Source organism: Lonchura striata, chromosome 1A (assembly GCF_050655825.1).
Source record: "Lonchura striata isolate lonStrDom1 chromosome 1A, ASM5065582v1, whole genome shotgun sequence".
NCBI lineage: Eukaryota > Metazoa > Chordata > Aves > Passeriformes > Estrildidae > Lonchura > Lonchura striata.
The window spans coordinates 15517245-15534536 of record NC_140741.1 but is presented as its reverse complement, the minus strand read 5'-3'; the positions used below and the strand labels follow the sequence as shown (position 1 = coordinate 15534536).

Genomic DNA, 17292 nt, shown 5'->3' with positions numbered 1-17292 from the left:
GTAAACTTTCCAACAGTCAGGAATAACTTCAGAGCAAGCAAGTCTGAGCAGTATTCACAAGAACAGCATAAGGAACAGCTATTATTCCAAGTTTCTGAGGATGTTGGGCACTGTGTCACAGAAGGATGATCAACACATTAACAAAGAAACACATCAAGGAAAGAAAGAAACGGAAAAAAACCTTACTGCATACGTAAACTAAAAAAAGCACTTGATAATTAAAAACTGGTGAAGTATTATTTTAAATACTTTCTTTGGGAGCATCATATTTTTTGCTATACTGGCAAGTTGCTTGTTCATCTTACATGGTGGCTTCCTATGTGATGGAGTATCACAAAGTGCCATTCCCTGGGTGGAAAATGTATCAGCCTTGTTTTCTGTGGGTATAGAATTTCATTTAATTAGGAGTTCTGAATATAGCTTTTGATACACTCAGAAGACCTAACACCAACTCTCTTTCATGCCTATATACACATCAAAAGAAACAGACACATTAACATGATAATAACATGTCAAAAACAAATTTATCAACAAAGGAGTAAAGTGCATACAGATTTCTCCTTGTTTTGTTCTGACAAGTTCTTCTTGCATCAGCAAATACACATTATAAACTAATGAATGACACATGGCATGGAAGACACCCAACTCCAAAACACTTGTAGCAACAGACTTTCAAAGACATTTCTAAGAAATACTGCAGCCAGGCAACCCCAAAGGCTACTTAGTCCCATATTCATAATGATCAACTAAAGTATTAACTAGCCTTTTGTTTCACCTGTTGAACAGCAGTTAGCATCTGCTTGGTTACTAGAAATACAGCAACTGTACTCAGGTTTTACTCTTCAACCCTGGAAAAACAGTTTCTGTGATTACAGAGCAAATGGCTCTCTGACACATGCACCACTACCTGTGCTATCTGTATTGAAATTACTTCTGGAATGTGGAACCCAGTAGAACATGGGGATTGGTTTATCTTCATCATTTGTTTCTATTAGAAAAGAACCTCAAAGCTATGCTCAAAACTGAATTTGGGCACAACACTACAAAACAAAATTAAAGGCCACCAAAAAACCATAACCAGAGATATCTCATCGAAGTCAGAAATAACTGTAAGAACTGAACATTCCTTTTTTATACACTCGTATCAGTTGTTTAATGCCTTGTTAGCACCCACTCGTAGCCCACAGAGCTTCAGAAAGAACCCCACTAGTTCTGATGAAACATTTCTGGTGCCCACATGCAGGGCTGCCCAGGAGGCAGCACGCCCAGGAGTGGCTGCTTTGGACTTCAGCAGCTCCCAGTGCCATCAGCTGTCTAGACAGGCTGGCTGTTTGGACAGCTAACCATGAAAATATACTACAAAGAAGGCTGAGTTATTCTTAGACTCATGTTTACTTCTGGAGGAGAAACACTCACCAAAAGCTCTGGCTGGCTGAAGAGGGGATGGTGCAGAGTGGCTTTCTGCTGGGAGCAAACCACACATGAGAGGCAGCTAAATAATTCTGCTTCAGCACATATTAAGGTGCTTACCAAGGTAGCACAAGCCTTTATTTGCACCAGCCTAGTGTGCATTTTCATGTTTCAATGACACTGTTTGCTATGACCAGAGTAAGATGACAGCACTATGTACGACTGCTGCACCTCCCATTGCAACTGCACCCTCTGGTATTAAATACCCAAACCAAAAATGTGATGTGTAAGGTGTGTACCTGCTATTCCTTCAGTCTACATGCAGATTTTTCAGACTGGTGCAATGAATGGTTATCACTGAGGGAATAGCAGGTATGCCAAAATATTCCCAGTCATATTTAGGCACTAGCTAAAAAGCCCATGTAGCTCCAGCTGTGACTTTTGCAGGGTCAGGTAACTGAAGAACCAGGCCCTTACACTACAGAAAACTGCAACTGGCATTATGGGTCAAAACTGAAATATTTATGTAATAATAGGTGCAAAATTTCCCTATGAAATCACACTCAACAATAAATTGCCTTTATTCCATTTTTCTTCTAAATCTGCAATACTGTAACAAATAATAAGTATAGGCTCTCCACAACAATATAACCTTTAGAAGAAAGCAAATAGTCTCCACTCTGTCCATATAGGTAGTTAATGAAGAAACTTGCTCTTATGTCCTTGCAAGTAATTTGAGAATCATTTCAAAAAAAGAATAGACAATGCACTCCTAACAAAAAAAAAAAAAAAAAAAAAAAAAAAAACACAAAACAAAACACACACAACAAAACCAACCAACCAAACAAAAAAAAAAAAACCAAAAACACAAAACCAAAAAGGCAATTCTGAGCAAAATCTCAAATAACTGATGAAAATGAAACAGGTAACCAGAATAGGGTCTTTCTGCTACCCAAGCAAAGATGAAATAAACCTTAAAGGAATCTCCACTGTGGAACACAGAGAGGTACAAAGATTGAATGAGCACTGTTATTCTTTAAATACTCATAGATAATAAATCTCCTCAGAAATGTTCCAAAAACCTAAGGAATATATATTCCTTATATATTCCTTTTATATATGTTTTTTTAATGTATTCCTTATATATAGTAATATATATATATATATATTACTGTACCATATTTCTAAAAAAACAAAAAAATAAAAATAAAAAGTATATACTATTTTTAATTATTAGCAGTATTTTTTTTTCTTGCTATATTTACTCATTTTGCAGGGTAAAGCCAGCAATCTATGGCTATGTTAGCAACATTATCCTTATTGTAAAGGTACACATGGCTACTGATATCATCTGCCCTGCACATCAATTTTCCCATCAATAGTGATTTACTGGAATATTTTTTCCAACATTACCAGTTGTCAGGCATTATCACGTTTCAACTTGGATGATTTATTCTTAGTTTCGTGGAACTAATTATTTTGCCCTCCAGCCTTGAAGCACAGAGTAGAGGCAAGAGAAGCTTCATCTGGCATTCTGCTCCAAAGGCAAGGAAGTATTCTACGTCTTGAAACTACAGACTCAGTTAAAAGCCCACGGAAATGCAAATTAAAAACAGCCCAGGGATTAAAACGAAACACATCTAGTTAAATACCCATCAAGGCCACTAGATTCCCAGATTCCTCTAGTCAGGGGTTACTAGATACTGTGAATCATGCTGCAGCCAAGAAATTCTTCCATAGAGACAGTGTCCACCTTCTTGCCATGCCCTGGGGCATGAGGAAATTGAACACTTCAAAAACAATTTCTATTCTATCAGTGACTTCTGAATAAATGAACTGGATTGGTGCCTGGTCATTAAACCTCTTATGCAATCAACTGAACACTTGATAGTATTCCTTCAGTGTAGTGCAGGAGCAGATGTACAGAAGAGCATCTCAGAGTTCTGTTTAGCCTTACCCTTTTTTGATCCCAGCTTTCCCCTGTGGGGAGCAGCAATGTAAATAGGATGTCAATACTCAGAGGGGTTTCAAAAGGTTTCTGCTCCATTCCTGTGGCACAGACATCGAAATAAACAACAACTTCACATGAGCTGTTACTTTTCCAAACAGTTTTTCCTTGGTTTTGTAAAGGCACTGTTGGTCTCCCCAGCTCCAGGGTAAATGACCACAAGGAGATGATGGATTATTACCAACCACAGGCAGAAATGTTTCTTTCACATCAGGAATACTAACATGGACCAAAGATGCATTTTTGCAAGGGAGAGTGGGTGAATTAAGCAGGCATGTGATGACAGAATAGCTACAGCTCTGTCTAGGTCAAGACATGACACTCCCTTTAATGTAAAATTGCTAATATAATAATAAAAATTAACAGCCTACAGTCATAGTTGAATTGCTGGAATCCCACAGTATTTGAGAAGCTGAAAAAGATGGCCTCTCATCAAAATCAAAATGACAACAGTTAAAAAGACATGACTGTATAAAAAATATTTTTAAAATATACTGCTGTGGGGAAAAAGGAAAGAGGTGAGTGAGAGATCACCTTCAGTACTCAGAGACTGTTCAAGAAAGCTGTACCACTGGATTTAAAACTATTACTGTATTTCTGAAAGTCATGTTTTGGAGAACACAATGGAAAGTATATAAGCAAATACTACTGGGGAGTTTTCTAAGATTAAGCTCCAGTTTTGTCCATGTCACACTGAAAACCTCACCATTATAGTTGTCTTCCTATTGCAAATCCTGCAAAAGTACCACTAGAACAGTCCTGCATGAATTGCAAAAATGTGTATTTAATTTAGCATTAACAGATTCTATGAGTGTGAGAAGTAAGGTCTGCCACATGAGTGAATATCACTTACAGTACTATACTGAATCATTACACTGAAAGTAGTGTTCCTGCTATTAATTTTAAAGGTTAAATTCCCAAGACTAGCAACAATGTGAAGCTTTAGGCAAAGCATGTCTTCTTGCAAGGGTGATATTTTTAAGTTGTTTTGAAGTTCAGGACAGATCAAACAATTACCCTTTTTTTCAACAAGATTTTGGCAAATGCAAATCAGAGTTTCTTCCAAAGTTCAGCTGCACTCAGTATGTTTTCTTTTTTACTTTTATATCCAACCAATTGATATGAATATGGTAACATTATTGTCAAGTTATATTCAGAGATTCTTGTTCTTGAGGTATCATGCTAAAAGCCATTCCAGGGAACATTGGATTAATTTTTATTTTGCTTCCCAATAAACTTTTCTTTTTACTGCTCCTCTAGTTCAATGCTTACAGGGAACATTACTGCCTTTGCAGCATCACACTGGAATATTGTGCACTTTGGAAATATCCTGATGTTGTTGGAAATGTCCCGATTTTCTAACACCTCAAACTGATATAGGGAGTCTTGGGCTAACAAAGGAACATACAGTTACCTTAAGAAAAAGAACCAGACTAGAAAGGGTTAGGACAGCATAGAGGGGGACAGGACTAAAAGTGAATTTTAAGTGGCTAAACTCCAGCATTCTGGTTCACTTTACACAACCATATGTATGAACTGCTACACGTGGTCCAGTTAAAATTCGAAACAGCTCCCAATTAAAAAACACCCCAAAGTTGCTTGGTTTTCCCATTCTCACTCTTGTGATTTCCAATCTGCAAAAAGTCTTTTGAAAGTAGCATAAAGCTCTATAGAGTTTAGCTTTACAAACAAAGTACTTTCTTGCTATGCAGCTTTGAAGGATGAAGGATTTAGTTTTGTAATTTCTACTTAAAAGCAAAACGTTAATTGTCAAATAAATAAATGGTTCACACACAGACACCTTGCTACTGCTACTGCAACTTGCAGGTGGAGAAAAAAAAAAATCTAGGTATTTACTATGAAGGATACTTAAAGAAATCAATGCTTTATTCTTGACCTAAGCTTGCAATCAGGATGACTTGAGAAAAGAATGGTGTGCAGGAAGAAGTGCTGATTCAAGAAATATTAACTTGTACAGACAGTTAATTTTTTTATACCTCTAGCAAAAGAGCAACAAAGAATTGACAATGATCCAACAGACTATTCTTTTTCCATTGCCTTTTCATACAAGGGTGCTTTGTAAGTATATTTCTACCAGCCAGAAAAACAGTTAATCTATGTTTACCTAAAAAAATCTCTATTTCTGCTTGTTTTCTTTTGTCCGCCTTTCTTTTGCATAGCCAGCCAACCTCTGGTAGCATCAGTTTGCTGACAGATCACTGCAAGGCAGAACTAAGAACAAGAGTCAGCTTAAAGGGAATTGTAATTCTAGTATCTTCTAAATAGTAAAGATTTTTTTCTGTGTTGTCACATTCCCTCTAACAAGCAGCATTTAAACCAAATTATATTCTCAGAATGTTACTACCATGTTTGCAGACCTTCTCTTCTTCTAATAAATAGCTTGAATTTCCTTCAAACCTAAGACAATCCTGTCACTAAAGTTTGCTTTTTCTGAAAACTGATACTGAGAGGAATTTTTCTTACAAGCTTCTAAAGATACTCCAGCACAATTCAAATCAGGGGAAAAAAATAGGACTGCAAAGTTAAAACTCATTTTTGAGCTGGTAAATGTACTGAAATTCACATTTTCAGGGTAGCCAATATATATTGTTCTTAAACACTGTCTCAGTTCCAAAACACTGCCTAGAAAATATTATGTATTAGCAACAACTCACATCCTCAGACAGCTGTAAAACAGTTAAATTTAGTTGTGGAATTGCTTCATTCTGAGGAGGTTCAATAATATCGATAGCCTGACCCAGTATAAAACAGAGTGTTTGAATCAAAATTCTACCATGGACACTGGTCAGTACATGGCAGGGGTTTGACCTGAGAGGGAAAATACCCTTTCCAGCCCACTGATACTGCCTGTGTCTCAGAGCATGCAGAGGTTAGTATGAATGGACAATACTTTATCTAAAATGCAATCAAATATCAGAAATACAAAACCTGGTCAAAAGAGATTTGATTTGGCAATATGTGGGCCAGTTGGTTGTTTACATATGGTTAATTATGTAATCCATTAAAAAATCTCTATAATTTGTTTATCTTAGAGCTTCTCTGAGTGACTCCTTTTGTTGGTATTCATCAGGTAAGAGACTGCATCCATTATCCACCACCAAGCTTTCAACTTTGGTTGTTCATCAAGACAATTTGTTGGTTCTAACTTCAGTCTGATACTTTCATTCCCACAAGTAAGTCAAAACAAAACACTGCTATCATAAGTACCAAACAAAATAGTTTAAACTCTGCTGCTCCTCTTCAATGAAATTTAGATATTACTCATTTATTAAAATGTCATTATACTGAGAACCATAATTGAAATCAGTTGGTAATTAATTTCCCAATGTCATTATGAATAGCATCTCTTTTGTTCAAATCCTGGCCTAATCACACAGAATAACATCACGCTAATTCTCCTTTCAGCTGTGTCCTGACATTTTGAAGCAATCTCTAAGGCTGTGTTTTCCAAAGTTTTACTCCTACTACCTACCAAACACAAAAGGCAACTATTCTGGGGACATTTACTCACTCCTGTCCCGAGTCTCTGAATAGGCTTTGACAAAAATGTGCACAGATTTGACTTAGGAAAGCTCATTGCAGAGAAAATATAAATACTACAATTGGAATAATTTCATATTGATGAATCCCAAATGTTCAAAAAAAGAAAACTCTAAAGTACTTTACTGTGCAAGGCTGATAAAACAAGGGGAAAAAATCAAACCTAGTAATTGTTAAGTTAGATCTGATATTGTGTTTTGTAAGAAGCAGAATAAAACTAACAAGTTGTGACATTACTTTTAGAACATCTCAAGATTCACAAGGTTTACACTTAAAGTAACATCTTAGAAGTGTAAAGTGAAAAAGTTTCTACACTAGCAATTAAACTTCTTTACCTGGATATACCATGTGCCGTATTTCATTTCTAATTACTGTGAAACAAACAGTCCTCATCCTGTGCCAACTTGATCTCTGTTACTCAGCAATACTGATAATGTTTTCCTGACTTGCTTGAGATTTTGATTTTGGTCCTACACAGAGTAAGGATGCTGCAATACTGATACCTCCCAGTTAGAGACACACAATACAGTGCTACATATCACACTCAATAGCAGAAAAAAAGGTCGGGAAAGACACAAAGAGAGGAAAGGCTGACCTCCTCAGAGCACTGAGAGAGCCACAAATGGAAATCAGGGAGCAGAAAAGACCAACCATTGAGGCAGACCAATGTATAGGCTGGGAACATGGGATTTAATGCTGATTATAAAGGAAATCCTCACAGCAAACTAAACTCTATTTACATTATCATTTAGGCTCGCTCAAGCAGAAGGCCGTACAACTTGAACAAAGATTTTAAATTAAATTACAATTCAGTCACTGAATTACTTTGCCCAAATCACTGATTTATTATCATCAAAGATACAGTGTCCTCTATCCTGAGGGAAGACCTCCAGAAAGGAGGAATGCTTCTAATCCCAGTGTACAACATAACCAGTCAGCTGTGATTGTCCTGCTTCATTCTCCTGGAAAGGATATGGACTGATGAATAGCAAGGGATTAGGAAGCCATACTGTAAATACTAAATACGAGTGTGTGGTTTTTTGTGTGTGTATTTTTCAGTATTTAGCTATCACTGCTCTTACAGATTTACTTCACAACACAAATAGATAGGCGACTAAATATCAAACTCTCACATTAGTTAGTGCTCCATACTCATAAACCCCTAAAAATTTTAAAAACCTAATGCACCAAATTAGTATCATCATTTGCTGGAACTTCATCATGCAGAGGAACATCCTAAGTAGAAAATGTATGCTGTCCTGAGACAAAGGGACCTTAATTTCTCTGCTGACACTACTCCATGCTGACCAGTTTTCTTACCCTTTGGGAGAAATTACAGATTTCAAGCTATTAATATACTTGTGCCTTTTGAAAGTCCTAAAGACTGGATAAATTTGTGCAGAGACCCAGCTTTGAAGACTGTTTAGCATAATGGGTTCAAAATTCACTCCCAAATCCAGGAAACTATTAACTTAAACTGAAAAATTACTCCTTCCCTGTTCTAATGAAGATCCCTCAGCTGACTAACAGAATCACTAATGTCTGTTGCAGACACAGCTCAGACAAAACTCCCAGGGGCAGAAAATGCCTGGCGACCAAAGCGCTGGAAATGGTGAAGCCTCATGGCCCAGAGAGCAATGAAAAGCCATGTGAGGAAGACTGATGTAAGCAACCTCAAAAATGGCACATGCCCTTGCTTATCCTGCCTCTTCAATCATGGGGAAGTTTGTGTTTGTCTTGCATGACAGTGAATACACCAACAAAGCTTATTAGCTTTATCTTGCCAGAAAAACCACGTTTAATTCATAATGAAGGCAAAGGGTCCCAGAGTTGGCTGTTTTCCCAGCTCCCTTCAAGAAACCAGAGTTTGTCAGTTCCCCACCTATGAGTAATGTCCTGTCTTGCCAGTTAAGAGGTTATCTCTAGGCCCAAGAAGGATATAATATTAAAGTCACTTCTCCTCTCTGAGAGATACTAGAAAAGTTCCTTCCATATATACGATAGATTTGCCAAATTTGCTGAGTTGTGGTTTCAGATCATACCAGAAACTGGAATTGAGTTTTCCTGTAACTGAGCTGTTGCCATCAATCTCATATTAGAGCAGTGTGCATCAGTTTAAAACCCTTCCTCACCTGGCTGCGATAGCTGAACTACACAGCCAACATCCGTAACCTTAAAGTCCGTTTGCTTTCTTTGTGTGAGCCTACTTATCTACAAGGGCTACCTTAAGAAAAAAACCAATCAAGCACTTTAGTTACTAAAGTCAACAGGCAAGATTCTTTAATAGCATCAAATAGCATCAATATAAATGGAGAGAATATTCCTTACATTAGTTCTCAAAATAAGAAATTGACTTGCTATCTTTTACACAGAGCAACATGTGATTTTCTTGAAGAATATTAGCATACATCTGGGAATATAGGTATGTATGCTATGTATAATCCAGATCTTTTTATTTTTTACTGTGGCACCACAAAATGCTCAAAAAATAGTACTATAAAAATAAAGAAGTACATTTTTCCACTTAAAAATTCTAAATTATAACATAGGCAGGCACAAAACCTTATTTTGAATCTAGTAGGTTTCTCTGCCATACATGCTGCAGCAGCAGTCATAACTGTGCACTAAAATTTACTGTAATAGCATAAACAGTATATTACTTGGGTATGTCCCTGGAGAATGCACTGTCACCTCTACCAGCACCTGCAAACCATGCACTATCTGCTATGGAAAATGCTGTCTCAAACTAAGCTTGTGGACCTTTTAGGATCCACATTCCAAAAAGAAAAATGTTTGTTATTAAATGGCTCAAAGGAATCAAAGACACGAAATCTTTGGGATATTCTTGAAGCTGTTGTAACAAACCCTGTATGGTAATCAGCCACCTTTAAAACTGAACTAGCAAGGAGCTTAAAAGTGATATGAAGAAACTGTGCCATTCTCCTGTCCTAATATCATCTTATTAGTTGTATATTCACAGAGGAAAAAACAAACCACAACACACCATGGCACGTGAGTTGGGCTGCAATTACTCTGAAAGGTCTTAATGGACTGTCAGAAAACTGGAAAGTCAAAATGGAGGGGTAAGAATCCCACTTTGAAAATGGTCAAGGCTCACTGTAAAATGAAAATAAATTCTGTGTTGTGTCTTAATTTTCCATTTGGAAATTAAACAACTAATCTACCTGGATGTAAGGAATGAAAAAAAAACTCACAGGAAAACTATGCTGAATTTGAACTTACATAATGAAAACTCTTCAGTCTTCTTTGGCACTTTCATTGCTACCACAAGGAGTATTTTGAGAGAGATGAGGGATTAAAAGCCTGTCTAATTTTTCCTATTATTCTTCTAACTGAAGATAATACTACTGACATTATGAATTTCAATAAAAATCCCCCATGGTAAAGCAATTCTAGAAGTATACTGGTGAAAAGAGAAGTTACTGTAGCATCACGGACACCAGGGGTAACCAATAAGCCAGAATGGCTTATAGACATTTCTAAAAGGCACTAATTTCTATTTTGTCTTGCCCAGCTGTTGTCAGCAAGCCTGTAACATAAAGGTCTGAATGAAAGAATAAGCAGAAGAGGTCTGATATCACTTTAGGGACATAGAGGCACAAGTTCCCCATGGCCCTCCAGGACACATCTTTGAGGTCACATCTGTCAGATTTAATAAAGAAGCTGACACAAGCCTTGTGGGGATGTCTGGTCTTTTTTGTGGCATTTGAAATCTCTGAACTGGGTTTAGAACCAGTTCAGGGGCATGACCTGAGACCTGGAGTAAAAAGAGCAGAAGTACAGCTCTGACAGAGACTTACAGAAATACTCTTGTGTAGGTCTCAGATTCAGTCAAAGAGAACATGTAAAATTTCTAACCAGGCAGAAGCCTGAGCAAGTGCTGAGAAAGAATGTAAATAAGTTCTTTATCTCTTGTTATTCACATTGTTTATAGTTAGGTTTTGCCACTGTGTGTCATTCACTGCACACCAATAGGTGAGTTGTTTTTCACCTCAGGACCAATGGAGTTGGTCTGCACAAATCTCTGTATAAAAGAGTGATGTATTGTGAAATAAATCAGAGTTATACTCTCAGCCTTCTGACTTGGAGTCTATTCATTCCAGTCCTGTCTCAACAGTGTCACTCCTGTAATTGGGCAGGATAAGCCCCAAAGTCAGGATGAAAATTATCTATTTCATCAACTCTAGCTGAATAGAAAGTGCAACACATCCACCCTTCCCTCCCTGCAGAATCTGGGCTGATGAGCTGAGCCTGTATGCCAAATGTCCTCCTTAAATGTCCATGATTCAAGCACATTAAAAGTAGAGGATAAGTTTGCCCACAGGAATATTACAGAGGCAAAAAATCATCCAGTCTGAACCAGGGGGGTACATGCACACCCACTTTGTAAATGAACATGTAGCCCATCTTTGCTGGGCCAGTCTTTGCCCTTTGCTGCTGAGTTATTCCTCTCTGCATAATTCACACAAATAGAGACTCAGAAACACTGCAAGTATGACCAAACCATTGCCTACAGTGTGGACACTGTGGGGACTTTTAAGCACTAAATACCATTGTTGAGAGAGACTCAAAGGCATGTCTCAAAGTCCAGCCTGCATTTTATGAATTCTTAGAAAACCATATATTCATTAACTTGGTAGGCAAATTCAAGGTCACACCTTGGATGAAACTACCATGAGCTGAATTAGATAATTGAAAATGCAGTTCCTTCTCTGAGCTCTCTCATCTCCTCAGGGTTGCGGGAGAGGAGCTATCTGAGTAGGTAAATCTACTTGAAAGATGAGGGAATAGAAAAAAAGTAAAGATTAAAGTACAAACACCACACTTCTAAGTTAGGAATACTAAACCAACAATGCCATTGCAATAACTATGAGCACCACTGATTTGAAACAACTGAGTTACACATTTTGTTTGCTGCACCTCTCTCCTGCCATACAGTATTTCTAATCATTAAGCATAAGATATTTACTCTGATTTCTAAGTTTTCTGGAAAACAGAGGACATTAATCTCCTGTGGAGAAAGGCACTGCTTCTTATTCAAAAGTGTAGGAGCATTTGAAATCTTCCCAAATTCTAGCTAAACAAGTCAGCACAGCCACCAAAGAAAAAAATAAATCTGTGTTCTGCCTTTATCACAGGTCAATTACCACACAGAGTATGGGGAGCTGCCAAAAACACTGTTATGTTCAGACACTAAAACTTGCATTTTATTTGCCTGCAGCTATATTGCACAAAGAAGGGAGTGTTAGCCCCCCTCCCCAAGACAAAACATGACCTATCCCCAAAGCAAGAGGTGATTAATTCCCTGTTGTTTTAGTTTTTATTTTCCATGTATTATCACTTATCTTTTGTCCCAAATGCCATTCCCCTAAAATGCTTTGATTGCAAAATATTGATTTTTTTTCTCTCATTTCTTTGCACCCTTGTTTGCCAGCACAGATAGACAGATACAGCAAAAAGAGTAATGAAGCACCATTTAATATTTTTCAGGTTCAGATTTCAAATTTGCCCAGCATGGTCCCTATTTTATTTTCAAAGATATTCTCCCCTGGTCTTGAGTTCTAACAACTTAAAAGGAGATTTTATGCAAGATCTATTTTAAATGAAATGAGAAAAAATAAACCCAAAGCTCTATAAAACTAAGTTTTTTGCATTAAATTTTCAGATATAAAGCCAAGTTTCCAAATTTCTAGCATATGCCCTTCTTCTGTTGTCTGAAATAAAGGTACTACCAAGCAGCATCACTGTATGAGCTTAGAACTGGAAAGACTCCAGGATTTAAAATGTGAAGCATATGGTTTCCTCAGCAACCCGGAAAATGTATTTTGGTGCCTACTGGGTATCAGTGATGATGCCAATTGTCATGTTAATTTTTCAGATCTTTGCTGCTCATAATCTTCTTCTATGTTGTTTAACTGATCTCTAATCAGCCAGTAAACGTTCATTACTTTCTTTACCATGAATTTTGGATGACTAAAAAGTATACTTTATAGCTTACTAGCTTTAACCAATACAACAAAAATAATGGTTCATAAAGCAAAGCATGGGGTGGTCCGTGGCCATGAATCCAAAAGAGAGACCCAAAAAAAAGGGTGCGCTTAAAATAATTTTTTTGTTTCAACAGCAACAATTTAGTATAGCACAGTTTTGGGCACCAAGCCAAACAATTCCTTGCCAGTGTCACCAGAAAAGGTGATTGCACATCCAAAACAGTAACAAAAAACAAAAAAATCATGAGGTCCAAATGCCCATTCAACTATGACTACATTCTAGCACAGGCAATCTCTAAATTTCAAAAGAAGTAAGCAACTCTTCTTAAAAGGCCAAGTTATTCAAGTAATTAATTTTTAATAAATTCTATTATTTTCAGATCTTTATCACTTTAGCTTTTGCTCCAAACTTTCTTTGTACCTGTGCAAAATTTAGTTGATTAGAATACAACTTCAAAAATATCTAACTTCAAAAATGGCTGAGTACATGCTGAAGGAAGAGTACTTGGTGAAAACTGATTGAATAGTATGTACTAATCCAATTACTGATTTGCTTAAATTCTTTCAACATGCCATATCTTTACCCTGTTCCTTCTCATAACTACTGCTTCCAAATACATATTGTTCCATACAAAAATACTAATTAACACTATACAAGAAAAGCACTTTTTGTACCACATGCCTTTCATGATCTTCCACCCTATTCAGTTAAAATGTCCAAGTACCACTTAAACCATATCAATAAACTTAAAACAAACATTTACTATCAGATAACTAAGGCAGCAAGAGAAAAACCCAGACAAACTCCTATCTGTAATATCTATGACCTCTGAAGATACTTTAAACTAGACCTTCAGATCTTCAACTAGAATATAAGACTAAAACCTGATCTGTCTGAATATACTAGTTTGTAACCAGACAGAGGAATAAAAAGACAATTGTGCATAAAGGTAAAAGTTTAAAGATTTTTGTTTTGTTTTGGTTTGGTTTTTGTTTGTTTGTTTGTTTTAATGGCAATAAAATTCTGAAAATTCTGGAAGATCTGAAAGATAGCACTTGTATAAAGCAGAAAACAAAATGTGCACTTTAATAAGATGCACTCTAGAAATGCAAAAACAGAAAAAACAAATCACAGTTTACAAGGGTTAAGAGAAAAATATTTATATGTGAGGAGCTACAGGCTTCTGAGTTTCCAGGCAGAGGGCAGAAATAGCTATCTGTGCAGTCAAAAAAGGACAGCCATATATACCATATAAAAATGAGACTTCATAATTTTTTCCTAGCATCTGAAACAGATATTATGCAAGTTCTCATAAAAAAAATCAGACAAGTCTTTCCTCAGGTATTTTCTCAAGCTCTGCTTTTCTGCAGAAAAATTTTAAAGAGAACAAGAAAATGCAAAGCCATATCTATAGAAAATCCCACACCTAGCCTTCAATTCGAGGTCTGGACAAGTAATTAAAAATCTGAGCTAAAGACATCAATCCTTGAACTTCAAAGGCCTGAACTTCCAGTTATTTACCCCAGGCTATACAGAAAACTAAAAGGAATTCCATATTGCACCACAAACCTCACACAAAAGAACTGTCACCTGGATTCTCCACAAGAATATTCTAGGTTATCTAGTTACAGAAATGGAAAAAAAAAAATCTTTGAATTTACAACTCTCACAATTTCACTGCTCATGTTAAAGAAAATGCCTCCAGCAACTCCAAGGCTAAAGCAAATTCAAATCTCTGCTTGTGATTCTAGTTAACAGCAGGAAATATACAGTTTTCTACAGACAGGTTTATGTATTTTATACAGAGAAGCTGTGGATGCTCCATCCCTGGAAGCATTCAATGCCTGGCTGGATGGGGCTTGGAGCATCCCGGTCTAGTGGATGGCACCCCTGCCCATGGCAGGGGAAACTGGACCTGGATGACCTTTAAAGTAAGTCAATTTCAGCCCAAAGCATTTGCATTTTATGGCGCTTTGTTTCAGTGGGTTTTGTTTTGTTTTGCTCAGAGACAGGTTTACAGAACACCACAAACTGCAGTTTATTATGGCAGTGTTATCCTCAGTGGAGCCATACAGAAGAAGAGGACCTCAGAGCTTTCACTCTCAAAAGCCTGGCTCCTTTCTTTCCAACCTGAAAAGACCAGGTACTTTCACTTGAAAGCAGCAGGGAACAGTCCTGAAAAAATAGGTCAGATGCATGAACACACAAAATGAAACTGTCTCAATATGGATTACAATGTTCTCAAAATAAACAGTATTTAAAAAAAGAATCTTTAGAGCTGCCTATAAATGATCTAATGAAAGATCATTCTCAAGTGTCAAGTAGAGCAAGAAAGCGTGTGAAAAAGCCATGTAAGAGTGAATGGAAATAAAACAACCTCAGTGACATTTAACATTTACACAAATGTCAGACTCCCCACCCCTTGGTTAAACATTCAGCTGGGATCTCAAGCTGTGTCTGGAGGTTGCATGACCAATTTTGTAAAACAAAAAGAAACACAGCACAAAAATCAGAAATCTGTGTTTGTAAAAAGATGAACAGTCAATAAAATGAGACCGTGAAAACTGGGAATTAGGGCTCTGCTCTAGAATTATTAATTACTTATTTATGGCTCAAGTCCATGCCTCAACTTCCATTCCTGCATGACATTTGCTGTAACAGAACTGAACATGACCTAAACCTTCATGATTTATGGCTAGAAAAGGCATTGGCCAGGTATCAAAAATTAATCAATATTCTGAACTATTAATATCACAAGAATTCTGGCAAATTGTTTAAAGGTCTAGGGAAAAAACAGAACAAAAAACCCACATCCTCAGCTTAATACACTGAATAAGAGCTCCAAGAACAGCTTCTCTAAAGATACAGAGAAAGAAATGTTCTTCAAATTAAAATTTATTGCCATACACGCATTTCTCTATTTTCACCCTGTTTGGAGGAAAATTGAGATATACTGTGTGTGCAATTTGCTACCAATCATCCATAATGACATCCACTGCCCTAGGGCCCAATGCCCTTTGGGATGCCTCTCTAATTTGACGTGGCCTACATGGTTTTTTACCCAGACCACACCCAGTTCACTGATAAGGTCTACATTTTCTTATCCAAAATGATATGAAGGATAGTCTGATTATCCTATTCTAGCACTTCCCAAGAAATATTAAGTATGATAATACAGCATTTCTAACAAAACTTACACAAAATCCTTCACAAACTTTCCAAGTCAGTTACAGAGAAAGCATCTTAATTGCTTTTACTGATACAACCCCTCATTCATTCAGTCACATACTGAAGTCATGATCAGCCAGTGGCCTGTGCTTCAAATCAGCATGGCTTTGGTAAGGCGTTGGGTGGGAAAAGATTGATTTTTCAGATGATGTGCCCTTATAAAACTGTCTCAGCCACTGGTAACAGAAGCAGAAGAAAATGGAAGCAGAAGAAGCACGTGCAATCACAGAAAGGCAATAACCTCTGTTTTAATTCCAATTTTTTGTCAAAAATTCAAATAAATTCATCCTTCATCATATTCCCACTACATCAATGGACTCGAACTTTTATCTCCAGAATGCACATTCTAGTTCAGGCTTTTTGACAGCCTTGGAAATTGAGATGCATCAGAGGTGTTTATCTGATTCAGAACTCTCCAATCTTACCTTCTTCTGAAGAACATTAACTTTGCGCTCCTTCACCTCCAGCATGTCCTTGAGGTCATGGATCTCTCCTGCCTGAGTCCCCTTCTCCTCTGCCATCTCCTGGATCTGCTTTGTCTTCTTATTCAGCATAGTCTCCTTCTCTTCCAGACGCAACCGCAGCGCATCCACCTGGATTCAGAAACGCAGAACAAGCTTTGTTTAGCGCACAGACAGAAACTTCAGGGAAATTAAACTGCACTTCCACAGGGGAAAGATTGAACACCTTTAAGAATTCAACTTACATAAGACTGGGATAAAACAGTTATCATAAGTGACAGGAGATTAAATACTAAAAATATTCAACTGTGTTATTCCCAACTATATGAGAATAATGCTCCCTCTTGGAAAACCTCAAATCATACTTCTCACATAACTCAGGCTTGTATCACACAATACTGAAATGTTTTTCCTCAAAGTAGAAACCAACACAATGTGCTGTGGAGAAGTTACCTCACATGCAGGGAAACTGACCCCTTTATTTGAAACCTTACTAATAATCAGAGAATAAACATTGACTCCCTGTACCAGTCACTTAATATTCTAGGTTTTAATGACAGTAGTAGCTGAGCCTGAAGGTAATGAAAGCAGAGCTATTTGCAGCCACTGAAG

At 37.1% G+C, this 17292-nt stretch overlaps 1 protein-coding gene across 18 annotated transcripts in view; it reads right to left on the bottom strand.

The window, feature by feature from the left end:
* ERC1 (ELKS/RAB6-interacting/CAST family member 1) overlaps nt 1-17292 on the bottom strand; it is a 275891-nt gene that overhangs the window by 174402 nt on the left and 84197 nt on the right. For all 18 annotated transcript variants that reach the window (XR_014951966.1, XR_014951968.1, XR_014951967.1 and 15 more), the window contains one exon: nt 16645-16812. Coding sequence is in view for 12 of the 18 variants with exons in the window: in XM_077783291.2 (XP_077639417.1) it covers nt 16645-16812 (168 nt within the window). In the remaining 6 variants the exon portion in view is untranslated. The remainder of the gene's footprint in view (nt 1-16644; nt 16813-17292) is intronic.